Below are 21,760 nucleotides of genomic sequence, written 5' to 3'. Positions count from 1 at the left end.
AAACTGCCTCACGTGGCTGGTGGCCACCATACAGGCAGCGCAGCTGTGGGTGAAACGCAGATTGTAATTTCATCATCAGGCCACAATCTCTTCACTTCCCTTCATCCTCATAGCAGGTCTTCTAGATCAAGTCATCACCATTGCTGTCTTAGACCACCGAAGCCTCCACACAGGTCTCCCCACTTCCTCTCCTAACCCTACAACCTGGCTACACACAGCAGCCACAATGAAAATCTGACGCTGTCACATTCCTGTTTTTAACCTCCTTGTTAGGACTCATAGTGAGCCTTCTTTCTCTCACTCCGTGTCCGCCATTCTCACCCTTGCTCATTGGGCTTCCTGGTGGACTTCTTGTCCATTCCTAAACACACCAGGCTTGTTCTCACGTATGTACTAGCTATCCTCTGTGCCGGAAACACAATTTCCCCAGGTCTGTAGACTTCTGGTAACTCGGGTCTCAACTCCATCATCACCTCTTCAGGGATGGTCATGATCACCCTCCTTCATATCAGGTCTTCCACCCCAAGTCACTCACTTGTTACTATTCGAAATTCTTATCATTTGTTCGATTATTGATTTATTCAGTATTTCTAGCTATACTTCAGGCTCTGTGAAGGGATGGGCCTTCTCCTTATTCGAGGCTAGAGTCTCAGCACCCCGCAGAGCAGAGTGACATTCAGAGTACATTCAGCAGCACTCAGTAGCTAATACCAAGAAAACAGACCAAACCAGTCGCTGTCAAGTCAGTTCCAGCTGGTGGTGACCCACGTGGGTCAGAGTAGAACTGTGATTTATACAGTTTTCAATGGCTGTGAGCTTTCGAAAGTAGATCAATGGTGCTTTCTTCCAAGGCACCTCTGGGTGGATTTGAATGGTCAACCTTTCAATTACTAGCCGAGCACTTAACTGTTTGCACCACCCAGGGACTGCATCCACAGATTATAAAAACCAAAACCAAACCTGTTGCTGTCAAGTCAATTCCAACTCAGCGGCCCTACAGGACAGAGTAGGACTGCCCCATAGGGTTTCCAAAGCTGTAATCTTTACGGAAGCAGACTGGCATGTCTTTCTCTCATGGAACGGCTGGTGGGTTCAAACCACGGACCTTTTGGTTAGCAGCCAAGCATTTAACCACTGTGCCACCAGAGCTCCTTTCAGTAGATAGTACTTGTTGATAATTCTGCCTGAGAAAGGATTCGCTGAAGAGGTCACACGGAGCCCTACTGCAAGAATACTTCATGCTCCTGTTTCTACGAAGTGGTTTGAGTCTTTGGACAAAGTGTCTCAGCACTGGCCACAAGCGTCTTCTTATGGTGGAAGCCAAAGAAACTGGCTTTGGGAGAGTTACACCAACCCAACTCTGCTCTTGGTTTAAGAGTTTTAGAGAATACTGCTCACTGGAAGAAGAAATATTTGCATTTCTAATGCTTTCTAGTTCAATCAAGTATATGAGACCAAATGGGCAACACGTGCCCAAAAGCGAAGATGAGAAAGCAGGAAGGGAAAGGAAAGCCGGACAAATGGACACCAAGAACCCAGGGTGCAAAGGGGTAGGGTGAGAGTGCTGACATATTTCAGGGATTGCAACTGATGTCCCCAATTTGTGTATAAAATTTTTGAATGAGAAACCAATTTGCACTGTAAACTTTCACCTAAAACACAATAAAATTAGAAAAATAAAATACTTGCATTCCCCACTCGATGAGAAACAGTCACTTTAAAAGAAGCAAACCTTTAAAAATTCTATTAAAAAAAATACATTCACTGATTTTTTTCCTTATTTAGAATATGATGGCAAAATTGCTGGGGGTGGGGGAATATGCACATTTCGGTAAACATGATCTAAAAGCAGACACACTCTCAGTAAATGGAATGAACCCCTGTGGGGCCAAGCATTACAGAGTGAACACCGGTGGTTTCTGGGGCCTCACGGGATTGACCCAGTTAAAACAGTTCCATCATGACAAAATCGGACTTTCTCTATGTCTTGACCCTGGCAGGCTTCCCACTCTTCGCTATTATCACCAAGGTGAAAATAATTGTTTAAATAAATGTTGTTGTTGTGGTCAGGTGGTGTTCACACTGTCTCCAACTTATGGCGACCTTATGTATAACAGAACAAAACATTGCCCCATACCGTGCCATCTTCATGATCATTGCTATGTTCAAGTCCATTGTTTTGGCTATTGTGTGACAGACAGGTGGTAGTTCAATAAATGTTAGCTTCCCGGAAATGCCTGACCTAGTTCTTTTGTCGATCAGACAGATTTGTGTGTCTGTCTGTCTGTTTTAAATTCTTGGGATAGATACAACCCTCTTGTGACAATTAAAACAAAAGTTCAGATGCTGTTTTAAGCTGCAAATGTGGTCTGCAGCTTCTTTAAAAACAATAGAAATAAATTTGAATTGAATGATGACTTTGTTATTCTCTGGAAAAAAAGAAGACGCTTAGACACTTGGGGGACTTAGGAAAGACAAGGTCCAGTTCCCCAGAAGAAGAGGCTCTCACCCCACGTACCTCATGAGCAACTGTGATGCTAACTTGGGAGAAAGAAATTTAACAACAACAAAAGGCAAAAAAGTTAGGGGCTTGCTAAGAGATCAGATATTAAATAGATCTCACCAAAGTACACAGGAGAAAATGAATTACCCCCTCTCTTGAAATTCCCAAATGGACCTGTAGCTGATGCTAATCATATGCCTTTGCTTCCTCCTTAAATAAAGTTTAAATTAAATAAAGTTAATTAACTTCACCGTCTCTCTGTGTTTTAGGACAAACTCAAATAAAATTGGAGTCATCAAAGCATACGATATTAGTTGAAGAATGAATCACTTCCTCCCTGCCTCAAACCATAAATATAAATTCCTTTCCTCCTCAGCTTCCGTAAGTTCCACTATTGCTTAAAATGGAGGCAGTAAGAAAGAACTTCTCACGTAACACCACACCTAACAATGGTCATCATGCCGCCTCATCTATCTGAATAAAACAAAGACCTGATAAGCAAAAACCACCTTTGGACAGACAAGTAGTATTTGTTATAAGGTCTGTACACTAAGGATTGCAGGAGACCCCATGGTCTTTACTCAGAGCCTCCCCTGCTTCTACAAAGTTCTCAGGGTAATGTCCAAACTCCTTGACACCTGAAGCCCTTCAAGTCTGGCCCCAAACTACTTCTCCATTTTCTACCACTCCCCTCTCTGTCCTTGAACTCAGTCCCTCTGCCCAAAACGTCCCCTCTAAGAAGACCCAAAGGAGCCTTGGTGGTGCAAAGGTTAAGTGCTTAGCTGCTAACCAAAAGGTTGTCGGTTCGAACCCACCCAGCAGCTTCTCGGGAGAAACACCTGGTGATCTGCTCCTGTGAAGATTACAATCTAGAAAACCCTATGGGGCAGTTCTACTCTGTCACATGGGGTTGTTCTGAGTCGGAATCGACTCGACGGTACACAATAACAACAGGAGGACCCAGTCTCTCTCAGCAATCCTAAACATTTATAATCTCTTCTTAGTGGCCCCGTGGGTTCACACCCTACTGGCGATCTCCTCTCATGGTCCTCCTGGGCTCTGTCTATATCTCCACTTCCCCCAGTGGACTGAGACCAGATGATTGACATTGAGCCATCAGGGAAAAGGCTGACAAGCTCTATAAACCCTATTTAAGAAGGCAAAGAGATGTCAAAATCAAGATGCCAAATTGTTCTGAAAATAGAGGGTATTTTGCCAGCCGTTTGTTATAAATTCTTTTATTTTGTGTTTTTGCTTTTATAGCTGGAAGGCACTAATAAACAAACAAACAAAAAAAAACCCACCGCCATCAAGTCGATTCCGACTCATAGTGACCCTATAGGACAGAGTAGAACTGCCCCATAGGGTTTCCAAGGGTCTCCTGGTAGATTCAAACTGCTGACTTTTTGGTTAGCAGCCATAGCTCTTAACCGCTATGCCACCAGGGTTTCCTTTAAAAAGTCAAATTACTTTTAGTCAGTACTCCATCTTGAATCTTAGCTTTTCAAAACATAATTCTGGTTGTGGGAGAATGGGTCATTGCCTGGTTCTTTCACCACCAAGCTTTGTCATGCACTCAGATCTATAGCAAGAGGCTAAAAAAAGCTGGAAAGCTGCATAGGATACTAATATGTGACTTGTCCACACCACTCTGAGAGAGGTAAGTGGCACGAAGGTCACCCCACTGACAGACAACTTTTCAGGTATGACACGTATGTATGTTCCAGAGCTGAAGCCCTAGAGGGGAACATGAGCTTAGGGAGTGTCTGTGGTCAGACAGGAGCTCTGTGCTGAGGAAACGCTGCCCTGTGTCTCTTCGACAGAGTGAAGCCTACCTGACCCCGGCCCCTGAAATCCCAGCTGACGTTTGGACATTTAACCAGAAAGCCACATCCGACTAAAGTGAAGCCAGAATAACCAGAAGTGATGTTTTATCTCACAAATCACCCGTATCAGTGACTTTACTTACTAAATCAGGGCAGTTTCTTGACAGCAAATGAATCAAAAAAGCCAGGAGGCCTTAACAGGGGCCTCCCCTGACAGAGAGGGTGGAGGCAGGCTAGTGGGCAAGAGACAGGGCTGGAGGCAAGAATCTTAGAAAGGGCTGGGCCTCACGGGGTTGGCCCCATCATCTGACAGATAGCTAATTCTCCCAAAAGTCAGAACTCAACGTCCTGTGGGGCGCTGGATCTGCCCCTTCTGAGGCTGTTTCGGACCCTCAGGAGCTGGCCCAGGACCGTCCTCCGCAAAAGGACACTGCCCACCACTAAACAACAAAAAACACGTATGCTCTGCCTCACATATGATATATGTGCATCCTCTGACCTTCAGACCTACTCAACCTGGGACCCACAAATCCCTCGGATGGGCTCCCCATCCCCGCCTTGGTAACAGCTTCACTGAGAGATAACGCACATACCACACAATTCACCCATTTGAAGTGTACACTTCAGTGCTTTTCAGTCTATTCATAGAGTTGTGCAACCGCCACCACAGTTAAGTTTTGGAACATTCTCACCACCCCAAAAAGAAATCTCGTACCCTTTAGTTTTCACTCCCCACTTGGCCCAACACTCTCCTTGCCTGGTCTTATCGTTGTTGTTGTTAGGTGCCGTTGAATCAGTTCTGACTCATAGCGACCCTACAGGACAGAGTAGAACTGCCCCACAGGGTTTCCAAGGAGTGGCTGGTGGATTTGAACTGCTGACCTTGTGGTTAAAAGCCATAGTTCTTAACCACTATGCCACTAGGCTCCTCCTTAGGCAACCACTAATCTACTTTCTGTCTCTATAGATTTCCCTATTCTGGGCTTTCAGGTGAAACCCACCAACCCATTGCTGTTATGAAAGAATCATGTAATATGTGGTCTTTTGTGACTGGCTTCTTTCACTTAGCATAATGTTTTCAAGGTTCTTCCATGTTGTAATATGTACATAGTACTTTATTTCTTTTTATGGCTGAATAATATTCCATTATATGACTAGACCATGTTTTGTCTATCTACACATCTGCAGATGGACACATGGGCTGTTTCCACCTTTTGGTTATTATGAATAATGCTTTTATAAACATTTGAATAATGCTTTTATGAACACGCACACATTTGAACACTTAGGTACAAGTTTTTATGTGGACGTATGGATTGGGTGGGGCTTTCGGGTCTGAACCCTCTGCCGTGTTCACAGATGTGTGCATATGTACTTTTCAAGTGTGAAAGTGCTGTGTGTTCATCAGACCAAAAAGGAAGCCCTGCCCAGTTAACTAGCACAAGCTCCTCATTGGCCTTTACAAATGTTGCCTACCTTTTCATATGGGCCTTCAAGTCAACCACACCTGGGGCTTAGATACCTGTTATGGATTGAATTGCGTTCCCCCAAAATGTGTGTCAGCTTGACCAGGTTATGATTCCTAGTATTGTGTAATTGTCCATTTTGTCATCTGATGTGATTTTCCTACCTATTGTAAACCCTGCCTCTATGACATTAATGAGGCAGGATTCAAGACAGTTACATGAATGAGGCTGGACTCAATCTATAAGATTAGGTTGTATCTCGAGTCAATATCTTTTGAGATATAAAAGAGAGAAGTGAGTAAAAAGATAGGGGGGACGTCATACCACCACGAAAGCAGTGCCAGGAACAGAGTATGTCCTTTGGACTGGGGGTTCCTGCGCTGAGAAGTTCCTAGACCAGGGGAAGATTGATGACAAGGACCTTCCCCCAGAGTCAACAGGGAAAGCCTTCCCCTGGAGCTGGCACACTGAATTCAGACTTCTAGCCTTCCAGACTGTGACAGAACACATTTCTCTTCGTTAAAGCCATTCATTTGTGATATTTCTGATCTAGCAGCACTAGATGACTAAGGCAATACCTATGTTCCACGACCTACTTCTGTACCTCATACAAAATTACTTAGCTCTCGAGCTTCCATTTGCTTATCTGCAAGCCGGAGGCAACGATAGGACATCCTACCACAAGAGCTTCTTTTGATGATTAAGATGATAGTGTTGCTAAAAGGCTGAGCAGAACGCCCAGCTCAGTAACTCTTGGGTCTGATATCTTTATGACCTGGCAAGGTGAACCTCCTCTGACCTCCTAAAATGCCTCATGCTTCCATGTCGGCACTTTGCTTCTATAACTCTCCCACCTGAAATTCCTTCCCTAACAAAACTCCCTCTGGTAAAAGGCCATCCATCTTTCAGGTCCTCTTCAAGCTCAGTCACCCAGCCCTTCTCACAATTCCCAAAACACAGGTTCTCCTTCTGCTTTGCAGATCTTAAGAGCTTTTTCTCTTAAGGTCAAACTGATAGCACTCGGTACAACAATGGTGTGTGTTCAGGTCTTCTCATCTTCCTTGGCCTGCGTCCACAGCACACAGCAAAGCCCCACAACAACAAAAGGACATTCCTCCCATCTACTTTCTTCCCAGGCACTCAACAACACAGGCAGTTGTGCACCTACCTATTCATCTGAAAACATTTAAAGAGCAACCAGGTCCCTGGAGGGGCAGGATGGTGAATAAGCTGGGCGCCTTATCTGCCCCCCACAAAGCTCGCAGCCCAGAGGGCTCAAAGCTTTGTGACCCGGAGTTTTCACTCACTGAATTTTCGGAAGGAGATCGCCAGGCCTTTTTGCTTAGTCTGGAAGCTCTGCTGAAACCTGTTCAGCATCATAGCAACATGCAAACCACCAATGGCAGACAGGTGGTGGCTATATGTCAGGTGCATTAGCCAGGAACAGAACCCGGGTCTCCTGTATGGAAGGTGAGAATTCGACCACTGAACCACCAATGCCTCATACAAAGGGTCTGGGAAGGTTTTATAGAGGAGCAAATGCCAGTCTCGACAGATGAATCCATCATGGCCAGGATGGCAGGGAGAGGGAAGGAAAGAGCAAGAACAAAGGAAAGAGATGAAAAGAAGACACCAAGAGGGGGAGGGGGAGGGGAGAACGAGAGGAGGCAAGGGAATAAGTACATGCATGTTAACTAAGTGATCCCTGGTGGTGTAGTGGTTAAGTGTCTGGCTGCTAACCAAAAGGTCGATGGTTCGAATCTACCAGCCACTCCTTGGAAACCTTATGGGGGCAGCTCTACTCTGTCCTATACGGTTGCTATGAGTTCGAATCAACTTGACAGCAATGGGTTTGGTTTCTCGTTGTGGCTGTTAGCTAAGTGAGGGGAGATTCCAGGGAGGGCTTTATTTTGATTTTATGCTCTAGAGCTCCTAGACTTCACTTATGGGCCACAGGGAGGGGGTCGGGAGAAGAGATGGAAAGGCTGACAAAATGCAGGAGGAGAAAGTATGGGAGTAGAACCCTGGCCTGAAGGAAGAAGGTGGGGAGGGGAGTCAGAGCTCAGACTTCCTCCTAGAGGCCACCGGGCAGGAAGCGAGGGTGGAGGCAGAGAGATGAGTCTGACAGGAAGCTGAGGGAACAAAGGAGTTACACCTGATAGCAGGATGAACCCCTCAGCTGAGGGGGTGGGGGAAAGAGTAAGGTGGCTTACAGAGAGATGCATAAGTTACAAAGACCAACTGGAGAAAGGGGAAAGACAGAGACCAAGGACTTTTGGACAAGGCCTAGGCCTGCTGAGGCTGGGGACAGTGACCCTGATAAGGGACTAGAGCTACCCACCTGCTGTGCTCAGTTACCACTGAGCAGGAAAGCCATCATTCACTCAAGGGGGTTGCCAGTAAATGGTGCAGAGGGTGGGACCTCCAAGCTGGTCACCGAATCCTCAAAGATCTGCCCCACCTCGCTCCAGAGGAACGGGTAGGCTAACGCAGAAAACTCTCCACAGTCACAACCGTCACACAGCATCTCACTATTGGCTCTTTGAGATTCTTTCTCAGAAACTAAAAAAACAGATGTTTGGGGCCTCAATTCAAACACTTTCCATGGAGACACATACCTTGGTCCAGCCAGGAAACTGGATAAAGGTGTCCTGGGGCAAGTCTGGGATTCCACTGGGAATGGAGAAGTTCCCCATATAAAAGGCGGGGAGCGTAAAGTTCGATGAGCTGTGAGGCTCTGGTTCAGTATGGTAGCTGTTGCCATGGCCACCCCAGCCCCGCAGGTGGCTGCGCACCGCGTCCTCAGTGTTCAGCGGAAAGATCAGCCAGTTCGTGAGGATACTGTTGCCGAGGGTCAGGTTAGAAATCAAACCCTGCAAAGGAGAGACAGAGCACGGTGAGCTGGGGGCGGCAAGGAAAAGGGCTTCAAGTGTTTGTGCATTCCAGCCCTGAATTCCTGGGAACAGCAAACTGGGATACACAACACCAACAGTGAGTAAGACTCAAAGTAACACGTATCTGGCTTGAGGCTGAATCACACCTTCTTGGCTGGAGGTACTTCGCCCAAACCACAGCCTTCTCTCTCCCTTAGATGCCAGGATGCCCCACAGAGGACCAGGGTTCTGACCCTACAAAAAGGGGATGGGTCACTATAGCTTTTTTTTTGCCTTAAAATATCAAGTATTTACTCATCGCATGATTCTGTGCTTTGGCAGTTTGGGATGTGGCTAGCTGGGAGGTTCTTCTGGTTTTGGCTGAGTGGTCAGTTGCCAGGTCTATTGTGGGCTGGATGATCAGAAGGGAGACCTCTTAGCTCTCATCCTCCAGCAGGCTGGCCTGGGCATGTTCACGTGAGAATGGCAGGGTTCCAAGAGAGAATGAGAGGAAGTGGGAAAAACCTCTTGAGGCCGAGGCTTGGGATGCACAAGGTCACCTCTCCTGACCAAAGCAGGTCGCTACAGCTCCTGACTCCAAATCCCCCAGTCTTCAGTGTTTGCTTCAGAGCCATGGCTAGAGTGGAAGAGAAGATGGAATCTGAGGCGTGGAAGAAGGAAGTGGAGGATGAAAAGAACGTCATCCCGTTCGAGAAGGGAGGCATGGAAGCAACCGACTCTGCCCTTTACACATAACTGGGAGCAAGTCTTGACCTTGAGCACCTCAGAGGGACCCACAGAGATGACCACACCTGAGACCACACACCTGCTGTAAGCACTAAATGAGATAACATAAACAAGAACACTGTGATGTCTGTAAAAGGAGATAAAAGGTAGTGATGACGATGGTGAGCCTTGAACTTGCATTCTGAAATTGTTCTTTTTGTCCTGGGGTTGCTGGGGTGCCCATGATGGTAGCCGCTTGCATTGAAGCCTGTGCTCATGGCTAGTCTAACTTCACCCTCCCGGCCTTTCACGTGGGGGAACTTCTCCATTCCCAGATTGGCCTCAGGACACCTTGCAGTATCAACTGTCAAGCGCCCGTTTAGTAATTCCAAAAACATTACCCAGGCAGCTAGGTGCTGTGCTCTTTGCTGTGTACTGGGGACCCAGAGACCACACAGCAGAGTCCCCGTCCCTCCATGGGCCAGAGTGGCCTCTGAGGACTAGGCAGGCAGAGTCCTACACAGCCTTAGCATAGAGGCTGTAAGAGAAATATTTATTCTGGAGGCAAAGGTGGCCCCCATACTCCATTTCCATGTGGGTGCTTGCCTTGCCTTTGAGCTGCCAGCAAGAGTGTCATGAGATAGTCCAGACACCTGCTGTCCTAGACGGGGTGGTGCTCTAGTTCTCTCGGTGCAGGCCGCTTCTGGCAGAGGTTGAGCTACCTGAGGCTGAGCCTGTATCCCGACATCCTTGCATCCCCTGATGCACCTCGTGTGTAGCAGCATCTCACGCAGAGCAGGAGCCTAACAAACGTTTGTGGAATAGTGCTCTAAAAATACTTGTTAGACACATTTGTCTAGACATCCAGGCACAAAGTAAGCAAAAGAGGCAAGAGGTAGGGCACCAAGGGAAGGCTTTCTGGAATTCAAGAGTTTGTCATGGGCCGTCCACCCTCAGAAAACTGCAGACCAAACCCTAAGCTGGGTTTGCCAGCAAGGGAGTGCCTTTCATGAGCTGGGTGGGTTTTTCAAGAGGAGGAAGAGCACTGCGGAGTGGCTTCCTTCTTCCGTTTCTTTCTAAAGGATGATTGAACTCAAACACAAGAGAAGCGTTCTGCTTGCAGAGCTCAACTTTCTTATCACCCGCAGAGGAAGAGGTCTTCAAAGCAGGGCTTCCTTCAGGTTGGAACCCCTGCTGAGAATCTGCATTTCTAACAAGTTTCCAGGTTGATGCTGATGCTGCTGGTTAGGGACCAATTCTGAGAACCACTAGTAGAGCAGTGGGAATCTTGTTAAAATGTAGATTCTGATTCAGTCTATCTGGGGATGGAAATGCAAATTCTCAGCAGGGGTTCAAACCGGACAGAACCGGTTCGAAGCCCTGTTTCAAAATAATGCAAAGTTTAGGCTGCAAAACAAATCACGGTGGGTTTTCTCATTCAACTTGGCAAAGCATGTGTGCTTTTAAAAACTGCTTCTGCACACACAAAAAATTCCAGACATGCTGGCCTGACAGACACTGGAGAAACCCCGAGAGTATGGCCCCTGGACACCCTTTAAGCTCAGTGATGTAGTCACTCCTGAGGTTCACCCTTCAGCCAAAGATTAGACAGGCCCATAAAACAAAATGAGACTAAAGGGGCACACCAGCCCGGGGGCAAGGACTAGAAGGCAGGAGGGAAAAGGAAAGCTGGTAATAGGGAGCCCAAGGTCAAGAAGGGAGAGTGTTGACATGTCGTGGAGTTGTTAACCAATGTCACAAAACAATATGTGTACTAACCATTTATTGAGAAAATAGTTTGTTCTATAAACCTTCATTTAAAGTACAATTAAAAAAAAATTGCTTCTGCGTTAAAAGATTCGGAGGGGAAGAAAGTGTTTTGTGAGAGTTTTTTTTTTTTTTTTAATTGTGCTTTAAGTGAAAGTTTACAATTCGAGTCAGTTTCTCATACAAAAACTTATACACACATTGTTATGTGACCCTAGCTGTTCTCCCTATAATGTGACAGCACACTCCTCCTCCCCACCCTGTATTTCCTGTGTCCATTCAACCAGCTCCTGTCCCCCTCTGCCTTCTCATCTCACCTCCAGACAGGAGCTGCCCACATAGTCTCACGTATCTATATGAACTAAGAAGCACACTCCTCACCACTATCATTTTATGTGTTACAGTGCAGTCTAATCTTTGTCTGAAGAGTTGACTTCGGGAATGGTTTTAGTTTTGCACTAACAGAAAGTCCGGGACCATGACCTCTGGTGTCCCTTCCTTCTCAGTCAGACCATTAAGTCTGGTCTTTTTACTAGACTTTGATGTCTGTATCCCACTTTTCTCTTGCTCTTTCAGGGATTCTCTGTTGTGTTCACTGTCAGGGCGGTCACTGGTGGTAGCAGGGTACCACCTAGTTCTGCCAGTTGTGAGAGTATTTTAATGGCTATACAAAAGCTTCCTCAGACTGCTTAGGCACAGCCCCATCAGCCCTTGAGCATCCACTTCCTAGCGGTGTGGAGACAGCAGGGGCTGTGGGGCTCAGGTGGATCTGTACTCACATTGCTGGCTCGCCATTTACCCTGAGCCAAGATATCTCCCTTCTATCAGGCTCAGTTTCTTCCTCTGTAAAATGGGGGCAATAATACCTCTCTTGCAGGAGTACTGGAGAATTTAATGAGAAGATGTATGTAAGATCCCTGAACACACATTCAATAAATGATGTTGTTAGTTGCCGTCGAATCGATTCTAACTCTGAGCGAGTACAACTGCTCCATAGGGTTTTCAAGGCTGTGACCTTTTGGAAACAGGTCACCAGGTCTGTCTCCCAAGGCACTGCTGGATGGTTTCGAACTTCCAAGCTACTACTTGAGCGCTTAAACATTTGTACCACCCAGGGACTCCATTCAATAAGTGATACCTCTTCAAAGAGATGCTTACCATAAAAAACCAAAACCCGTTGCCTTCAAGTCAATTCTGACTCATAGTGACCCTATAGGACAGGGTAGAATTGCCTCATACGGTTTCCAAGGAGCGGCTGGTAGATTCGAACTGCCAAACTTTTGGTTAGCAGCTAAGCTCTTAACCACTGCACCACCAGGGCTCCAAATGCCCACCATAGAGAACCAAATAAATACATGTAGGGAGGCATTTCTAGGGCTGGTATAATGGAATGTTCACCATTTACATTACATATTTCAGGACGGTTTGATTGTTTTTCCCCCACAAGCATGTCTGACATGTATAATTAAGTGAAATAACTACCTCTATTTCGAAAAATACAACCAAATGATGATACCAATGTTCCGCTTTTTGTCCCAACTACCCACTGCCTTGGAATCAATTCTGACTCCTAGTGACCCTATAGGACACAGTAGAACTGCCTTATAGGTTTCTAAGGAGTGGCTGGTGGATTCGAACTGCTGACCTTTTGCTTAGCAGCCGTACCTCTTAACCACTGCATCACCATGGCTCCTTTGTCCCAACTGGGAGGGCCATAAACCAGAAGACACACACGATAGTGTGCCCTGGGTGTAGAGTGTGTAAGCCTCCTTAGGTTGTGCATGCCTGAGAATAAAGAATGAGAAATATATGGACTTTTACTTAATACGTCGTAGCTGTGTTTCCATTAAAAAAAGAATTTTTTTATGTTTCCAGGGAGACATGATATGTACGGCCACAATCTTTCTGACTCTATAAAATCAGTCCGTTGGTTTATTCAGACCCAGACCTAAACCTGCAATAAATGCAATTCTGCAATTCAGTGTGAAAATCTACTGAGGATGTTCATATTTCCTCTTTGTGTATCTGCTCAATAGTTTAAGGACATCCATTAAGGTTAGAGAGCTCAGGAAGTAAGAGTGCTTCAAGTACAGTGTTTTAAGGCATTTTCAAAGCTTAAAAGAAAGTAGATTGAGTCTGAGTTAGAAATAAGGCCTTGGGTCCGTTTCTCCTGTAACCCAAACCAAACCAAACCTGATGCCATCAAGTTGATTCTGACTCACAGAGACCCTATGGGACAGAATAGAACTGCCCCATAGGGTTTCCACACCTACGTGTCTGTCAGTTTGTCATACTGTGGGGGATTGCATGTTGCTGTGATGCTGGAAGCTATGCCACCAGTATTCAGATGCTAGCAGGGTCACCCATGGTGGACAGGTTTCAGCTGAGCTTCCAGTACATAGGGTCACTGAGTCAGAACCAACTTGATGGCACCTAACAAAAACAACAATGACAACATAGGGTTTCCAAGGCTAATGGGTTCAAACTGCTGACCTTTTTGTTAGCAGCCAAACTCTTAACCACTGCACCACCAGGGCACCATTTCCCCTTTGCTACTCCTAAATTTATCAAAGATCTATTTATGGCAAGTTCTGCTTCTGACAAAGGCAGGCTAATTGAAGACAACTAAAAATCCTCAATGGGATATATTTTATAAATCTTCCTGATGGCATTAAGATCTAACAAGATAGTGAGAAACTCATAGGTCAAGATGAGGGAGAGGATGGGAACCCAGAGAGATGAGCCCCAAAGCCCCACTTTTGCCCTAGGGGCACCTGTAATTGGGAAGAGGTAGGTAAGAAGCTGAGCGGTGTTTTTGGGAACCTGATGGACCCAAGGGAGACAAAAATCAGAAAGATGTGGCCCTGATAAACCATGCCCTTATTCCCCACCTTGGGTTGAGACCACTGAAGGGTGACCTGGACGAACTGCAGCCAGGCTTCATGTTTTTCAGACAGCCCCAAAAAAACCTTAAACCTGACTTAAGGTGGTACCGGATAATTAGCATCCCCAGGAGCCTACAGAAACAAACAAAAATCATCCCAGGCCTCAAATGATTTCTAAAATATTTTTTAAAACACATTGTGCAGAACACAATGCAAAATAACCAGGCACAGGAGGGGACAAGATACCATCAGGGTGAATGAGCAAAAACAGACAACAGAAATAGATCCCCAGTGGCTCCAGACATTGAAGTTATCAGGCATGAGCTATAAAAACAATCATGCTCACCATATTTATGGAGAAAAAATTAAAACTTAAACATTTCAGCAGGACCCTGGGAATTACAAAAAGTGGCACAGGAGAGCTGTAAAGAACGTTTAGGTATTCTAGAACTCTGTAGCTTCTTGTGGTTAACTGACGACAGAGGGAAAGTCAAGGCAATCAGGATCCTGGCTGGCAGCAGACTTGCAGTCATGGTTCTAACCTTTGATGCTGACTGGATTCTCAAGCATGTCAGCAACGGTGTCTTCAATAAAAAGCAAAGAGGCTAACATGTCTGCAATAAGATGACAGAGGTCAGCCCAATAACGCGAGTGCCCAAATGATCTGCTTTTCCTACCTTAGAGTCATTGGTATATCTGCCATAGTTGACACGCCCCATGTTTTCCACCAGCAGGTCCAGAGTGGCTCCAGCTTTCCCTGTTATGTTAGTAACGAACACCTTGTTTCGCTCAAGGATTCCCTGGGGGACCTGTAGGTTCAATGCCAAATAAGAATTGACTAGGTAAGAAGATCAGCGAAGGAAGACAGCATGCTCAGTTTATTTAGCTCTCATTTTGCAGCCTTGAAGTTGTGCCAGACTTGGTAGGGAATGCTTTGCTAGCCTGTGAGCCCCATCACCGGCCACATGGCCAAGTTCCCTTAGCACTGACTTCTGAACAGGAAAATCACCAGACACAGCTCAAAGCAAGGGAAAGTCTAGGTTGGTTTCCTTTGCCCTGGGATGTTTTGCTGCTCATCTATTTTTAATAGAAAGCAAATGGGGGGCAAATTTCCAGGGTGGATTCGTATTAGAGGAATCGCTTCATATTCTCAAAGCACATAAACCAGTCACATGAAAAACAGCTTCTAAACAACATAGAGAGATGAGACAAAATCAGATAAATGAGATAAAATCAGAGTTAGCTGGAGTATTCTCACCTCAAAAGACTTGATATAATGCATTAACCACAAAAAAATTATTGAGTAGAATGAAGGAAAAACAACAGTATTTTATCAGCAACATAGTTCCTAATGTTTTTTTTAAAAAAGCCTAGATTTTTAAAAATTGACATTACATGACCACAACTCACTAAGACAAAATTGAAGGAAAACAGAAAAAAAATCAGTATAGCATAATGTCTTAAAACTTGCTCCAACTGAAATTAAAAGCACTGATCACCACAGAATGGAAATGTTTTAATTTTTAAGTCTTCTGAACAAACTTCCCTGGTTAGAAAAATCTCTTCATGTGTTCTTTCATGTGATGACTTCAGTGACAGGAATGGAAATCCTAAAATGTACCTGTGCTTTGTTGTGAAACAAAGTTCTTTGTGTATTTTAGTGACGACGATCATAAAACATCCTTGAGAATATAGTTTCTCATGCAGGATGAAGGCACAAAGCTAAATGAATCAGTGCCATTTACAAAGCTGAACCAGAAATGGACCCTGTCCTCCTGGAGCTCAGCGTTCAGTGAGAAAAGAAGACTCGGGCAAGACTCCATCATGGTCAGTCAGAGAAGGGTGGTTTTGGGGGAGAAGGGAAGGTGCTAGAGAAGGTGGGGCCTTGAGCACAGCTCCCAGTAGCGAGATGGGTGAGGGGGGTAGTCAAGGCAGATGGAGCATGGGTGAGGCCACACCAGCAAGCAAAGTGCCCAGCTAAGGGATGCAAAGAGGAGACCGAGGTTGGAAAGGTAGACAGAGGCCTCAATGCCACATTCCTCCCCCGCCCCTGCCGCCCTGTTAAAGCAGAAATGCAGTTGAGAAACAATTCTTACCCCATTCACTGAGATGTAGGCACGATCACGGACTCCATTTAAGGGTGCAGAGAGTGGTGTCGGGTCGCTGCAATTTTTAGGGAGAGTTGTCCGGTATAGCACAAACCCAAAATACTGGTAAGAAACGGATTGAAGAAAAATACATCACTCTAGCCATTCATTTTAAGACAACTCGGTTACCCTTGATCTACGTGACAACAGTGACATTTCTAAAACCATAAGGAATGAAGAGCTTCCCCCACCCCCAGCAAAAATTCAGTCTGAAAGAAAGGGACTGGCTCATATCTTTAGATCACAGAATAACTACCATGGCAGAAAATGGCAAGAAAGGCTGAAGGGTGCCTCATCAAACACCCCTTTTACAGAAGAGGAAACTGGACTCTGGACAGGCTAAGTGATTTGTCACTTAGGGGGATCACATCATATATACATAAGAAGGTTATTTGTGTTAACTCAAAAAAAAAAATGAGGAGTTAGTTATTGCTTAAGAGGTACTGAGTTTCTGTTTGGGGTGATTAAAAAGTTTTAGAAACAGGTAGTGCTGATAGTTTCACAGCACTGTGAATGTAATTAATGTCACTGACTTGTACACTTAGAAATGGTTAAAATTACAAATTTTATGTTATACATATATATAAACACACGCTAAGAAAACAAAACAAGAAAAACCAATTAAAAACGAACAAAAAACGATAACACAGTCAAGAGATGAAGCGGTGTTTGTTGAAAAGTTTTCCAGGCTCTTGGGCTAAATCTGCCATCACATAAAAAATACCAGGGGAGGAAGGGCAAGAAGGATAGCTAAGACAGTAGCACGCGACTGGCTGCTGAGTCAGAAAATACTTTTAGGTGCTGAAGGCCTCGAACAATAGCCTCAGCAGTCGCAGTACAGAGCATCACAGCTATTGACTTCGCCTATTTATCCCACGAGAACATTGGCAAGAATGAGCTGGGATGAAGTCCTGAGTTACATGACAGAACGCAAATAGCACTCCAGCAAGAGACAGAAAAACTCCCCGTTTTGGAGGCCAGGAAGAAAAGGAAGTGCACCTCAGGCGGGGAAGGGCGATCTGGAGGAGTTGAAGAAAACAGGAATCCACTTTCTTGTGGGGAAACAAAAGAAATGCCACTGGGGCCGCCACCCATACCTTCCAGCACAAGAACCCCATCCCCCCAGGCCCCAAATCTCAACCTCTCTCTCATTTGTTTCTTTTTAAACTAATCGAAGTGGTAAGCGCTAGCTGGGAGGCTGAGGAACCTTTGTTTCCAGGAGAGGACAGAAGCTATGGCACACTGGCTGCGAAGGTAGGGCCGAGGCCTCAGGGGCCAGCAGCCTGCAGGGGCACTGGGGCAGCACTCTGCTTCCTGGAGCTTGCATCCTATCTCCCATGGGTTTCACTGGCAATAAACATGCCAGGGGCTTGCCAGAACCTGAAGCCCCCACCCAGTCCGAGGGCACTACCTTGGCCAAGCGTTCTGAGAAAGAACACTGGTTACAAGTGATTATACATTAACCTGGAATTCACTTCCCAAGGTCAACAAAAAAGGGGAGGAGGACTTAATTATCCATTTTTACTCACCACAAAACAAAAGTCCTTGAAATAAAATACACAAGTGTAAAAATAGTAACTGGAGGCAAAATACACTAAACTAAGATAAGATATGCTGTTATTTTACAACCAAAATCAGAAAGGAGGATTCAGGTAACCTTCCATTTCAAAAATGGGGCTGGCTGTGATCAAAATTTTTTTTTATTTTGCCTCTGTTGTTGAGAATATATACAGCAAAACATAACGGATTCAATAGTTTCTACATGTACGATCAGTGACACTGATTACATTCTTTGAGTTGTGCCGCTATTCTCACCTCCTTTTCTGAGTCGTTCCTCCTGCATCAACATAAACCCACTGCCCTCTAAGGTCCCCATCTAATCTTTGGAGTTGCTGTTGTCAATTTGATCCCATATAGAGAGCTCTGAAAAAAGCGCACTGCTCAAGGCAGACATTCCTTACTAGTTAAGCTAAACTATTGTTTGGTTTTAAGGAGACTTCAAGGGATATTTTTGGTTTAAGGTTTAAAGATTATCTCAGGGCAAGAGTTTCAGGGGTTCATCCAGCCTCCGTGGCCCCAGAAAGTCCAGAGTCCATGACTGAAATGATCAAACTTGACATCACCAATAAGGGGACAAACTGACCTCATGGGCATCCTGTTATGGTGCCCTGAGAACATGTCACCTTTGCCATGTGTCATGTAAAAATGTTTTACTTGAATCTATTCAATGAGGGACAGTCTACAAAACAACTGGCTTGAACTCTTAAAAAATGTCATGTCATGAGGAGGGTATTTAAAAAAAAAAAGACAGTAAAAGTCTTAGGTTAAAGAAGATTAAAAAGATACTATAATTAAATACAATGCATGATCATGGATTAGACAGTGGGTTGGAAAAAAAAGTAAGCCATAAAGTACATAGTTGGAAAAATCAGGGGCATTGGAATGTGGAATGCTCGTGAAGTAATAGACTGCATCAATGTTAAATTTTTTGAACGTGAGCATTGCACTGTGGTTATGAGAGACAATGTCCTTAGAAGACACACGATGCAATATTTAGAGGTGAAGTGACATGATGTTGGTAATTAACTCAAAAGGTTCAAAAGAAAAAAAAAGTAAACTATACACGCGCACAGAGAAAGATAAAGCAAGCGTACCTAACTGTTAACAACTGGTGGATCTAGGTGAAGAGTATATGGGTAGTTGTTGTGTTATTCTTGCAATTTTTTTAGACTTGAAAATTTCCAAAATAAGATGCTAAGAAAAAAAAAAAAACTTTTGAAAGAGACGGGGCAATGTCTAGAGATTTAAAAAACAAAACAACAAAAAAGAACGTAGGTAAACCTTCGTCTACAGTATGATTAAAAAAAGTTAAAAAAAAAAAAGAACGTACTCTGTTCTCAAAACCATGAAAAAGAATCTCCAAGAACTCAATATACCAAGAACACAGTCCTCATAACTTTGGGCTAAGGACAGGCAAACAATTAGATTTTCTTTTTTGAGTATTAAAATAATGTTTTTCCACTGATACCTAGTAAGACAGGTTAGTTAGACCAGTTGCACTCAATTTTTAACTTGTACAGAATCATGTTGAAACAATGACAAACACGTAGACCAATGGAACAGAACTAAGAACCCAGAAGTAAACCCATCTACCTACGGACAGCTGATGTTCAACAACGGGCCAAAATGCATTAAATGGGGGAAGAAAGAGTCTCTTTAACAAATGGTGCTGGCAAAACTGCATATCCATTTGCAGAAAAATGAAACAGGGTCCATACCTCACACCATATAAAAAAAATAAGATGGATCAAAGACCTAAATATAAAGCCTAAAACTAAAGATCATAGAAGAAAAAATAGGGGAAAAACTAAGGGCCCTAATTTATGGCATAAATAGACTATCAAACATAACTAAAAATGTACAAACAACAGAAGATAAACCAGACAACTGGGAGCTCCCAAAATTAAACACTTATGTGCATCAAAAGACATCTCCAAAAGAGAACCTACAGGTTCTAAGCCACCAAACACCTTGAGGGACTGAGTCACTGGGCTTGAGGGCTTAGGACCATAGTCTAGGGGGACATCTAAGACTAATCTCTAAAATTTATAAAAAAAACTTTAACACCTCAACAACAAAAGTCAAACAATCCAATTAAAAATTGGGCAAAGGACATGAACAGACACTTCAACAAAGAAAACATTCAGGTGGCCAACAAATACATGAAGAGATGTTCACAATCATTATCCATTTTTTTTTTTGTAGTTGTTATGTGCTGTCGAGTCGGTTCTGACAGATAGCAACCCTTTAGGACAGAGTAGAACTGCCCCATGGGACTTTCAAGGGGCAGCTGGTGGATCTGAACTGCCAATCTTTTGGTTAGCAGCCGAGCTCTTAACCACTAGAGAGATACAAATCAAAATTATAATGAGATATCATCTCACCCCAGCAATAATAGCTATGATAAAAAACAAAACAACAAATGCTGGCAAGGGTGTAGGGAGGCTGGAACTCTCATTGTAAAATGGAATAACCACTGTGAAAAATGGTATGGCATTTCCTTAAAAAGTTAGAAATCAAGATATCATACGATCCAGCAATCCCACGACTACATATATATCCTAGAGAAATAAGAGCTGTGACAGGAATAGACAGATGCACACCTGTGTTCATCACAGCATTATTCACAATAGCAAAAAGATGGAAACAACCTAAGTGCCCATCAATGGAGGAATGGATAAACTATGGTACAGACACATAATGGAATACTACGCACTGTTAAAGATTAGTGATAAATTCATGAAACATTTCACGACATGGATGAACCTGGAGGACATTATGCTGAGTAAAATAAGTCAATCACAAAAGGACAAATGTTGTATGAGACCACTATTATAAAAAATCGAGAAAGGGTTTACACAAGGAAAGAAACATTCTCTGATGGTTACCAAGGATGGGAGGGGGAGGGAAGGAAAATCACTAGATGGTAGACACATATTAACTTCGTTGTTGTTAGCTGCCGTCGAGTCGGTTCCGACTCATAGCGACCCTATGCACATATTAACTTAGGTGAAGGGAAAGGCAATACACAACAAGCTGGATGTCAGCACAACATGAAAAAGGCAAAGCAAGACACTGGGAGGTACTCATGAGGGAAAGGAAACAATGGTAAGTACTATTATATACATAATCCTGCAAAAACACTAGTGTTGTTGTTAGGTGCCATCAAGTCGGTTCTGACTCATAGCGACCCTCTGCACAACAGAACGAAACACTGCCCAGTCCTGCACCATCCTTAAAATCGTTGTTATGCTTGAGCTCATTGTTGCAGGCACTGTGTCAATCCACCTCGTTGAGGGTTTTCCTCTTTTCCGCTGACCCTGTACTCTGCCAAGCATGATGTCCTTCTCCTCCAGGGACTGATCCCTCCTGACAACATGTCCAAAGCGTGTAAGACGCAGTCTTGCCATCCTTGCTTCTAAGGAGCATTTTGGCTGTACTTCTTCTAAGACAGATCTGTTCGTTCTTTTGGCAGTCCGTGGTATATTCAATATTCTTCGCCAACACCACAGTTCAAAGGCGTCAACTCTTCTTTGGTCTTCCTTATTCATTGTCCAGCTTTCACGTGCATATGATGTGATTGAAAATACCATGGCTTGGGTCAGGCGCACCTTAGTCCTCAAGGTGACATCTTTGCTCTTCAACACTTTGAAGAGGTCCTTTGCAGCAGATTTACCCAATGCAATGCGTCGCTTGATTTGACTGCTGCTTCCATGGCTGTTGATTGTGGATCCAAGTAAAATGAAATCCTTGACAACTTCAATCTTTTCTTCGTTTATCATGATGTTACTCATTGGTCCAGATGTGAGGATTTTTTTTTTTTTTTTTTTATGTTGAGGTGTAATGCATACTGAAAGCTGTGGTCTTTGATCTTCATTAGTAAGTGCTTCAAGTCCTTTTCTCTTTCAGCAAGCAAGGTTGTGTCATCTGCACAACGCAGGTTGTGAATGAGTCTTCCTCCAATCCTGATGCCCCGTTCTTCTTCATATAGTCCAGCTTCTCGGATT

General features: G+C 44.3%; 1 protein-coding gene across 3 annotated transcripts in view; it reads right to left on the bottom strand.

The window, feature by feature from the left end:
* GLB1 (galactosidase beta 1) overlaps positions 1 to 21,760 on the bottom strand; it is a 115,887-nt gene that overhangs the window by 9,256 nt on the left and 84,871 nt on the right. For all 3 annotated transcript variants that reach the window (XM_049871183.1, XM_049871184.1, XM_049871185.1), the window contains 3 exons: positions 16,143 to 16,256; positions 14,724 to 14,855; positions 8,414 to 8,668 (listed from right to left, as the gene is read on the bottom strand). In XM_049871183.1, coding sequence (XP_049727140.1) covers positions 8,414 to 8,668; positions 14,724 to 14,855; positions 16,143 to 16,256 — 501 coding nt within the window. The remainder of the gene's footprint in view (positions 1 to 8,413; positions 8,669 to 14,723; positions 14,856 to 16,142; positions 16,257 to 21,760) is intronic.

The sequence above is a fragment of the Elephas maximus genome, chromosome 27, assembly GCF_024166365.1.
Source record: "Elephas maximus indicus isolate mEleMax1 chromosome 27, mEleMax1 primary haplotype, whole genome shotgun sequence".
Lineage (NCBI taxonomy): Eukaryota > Metazoa > Chordata > Mammalia > Proboscidea > Elephantidae > Elephas > Elephas maximus.
The sequence above is the reverse complement of the archived record's forward strand: the minus strand, read 5'-3'. Positions and strand labels throughout refer to the sequence as shown.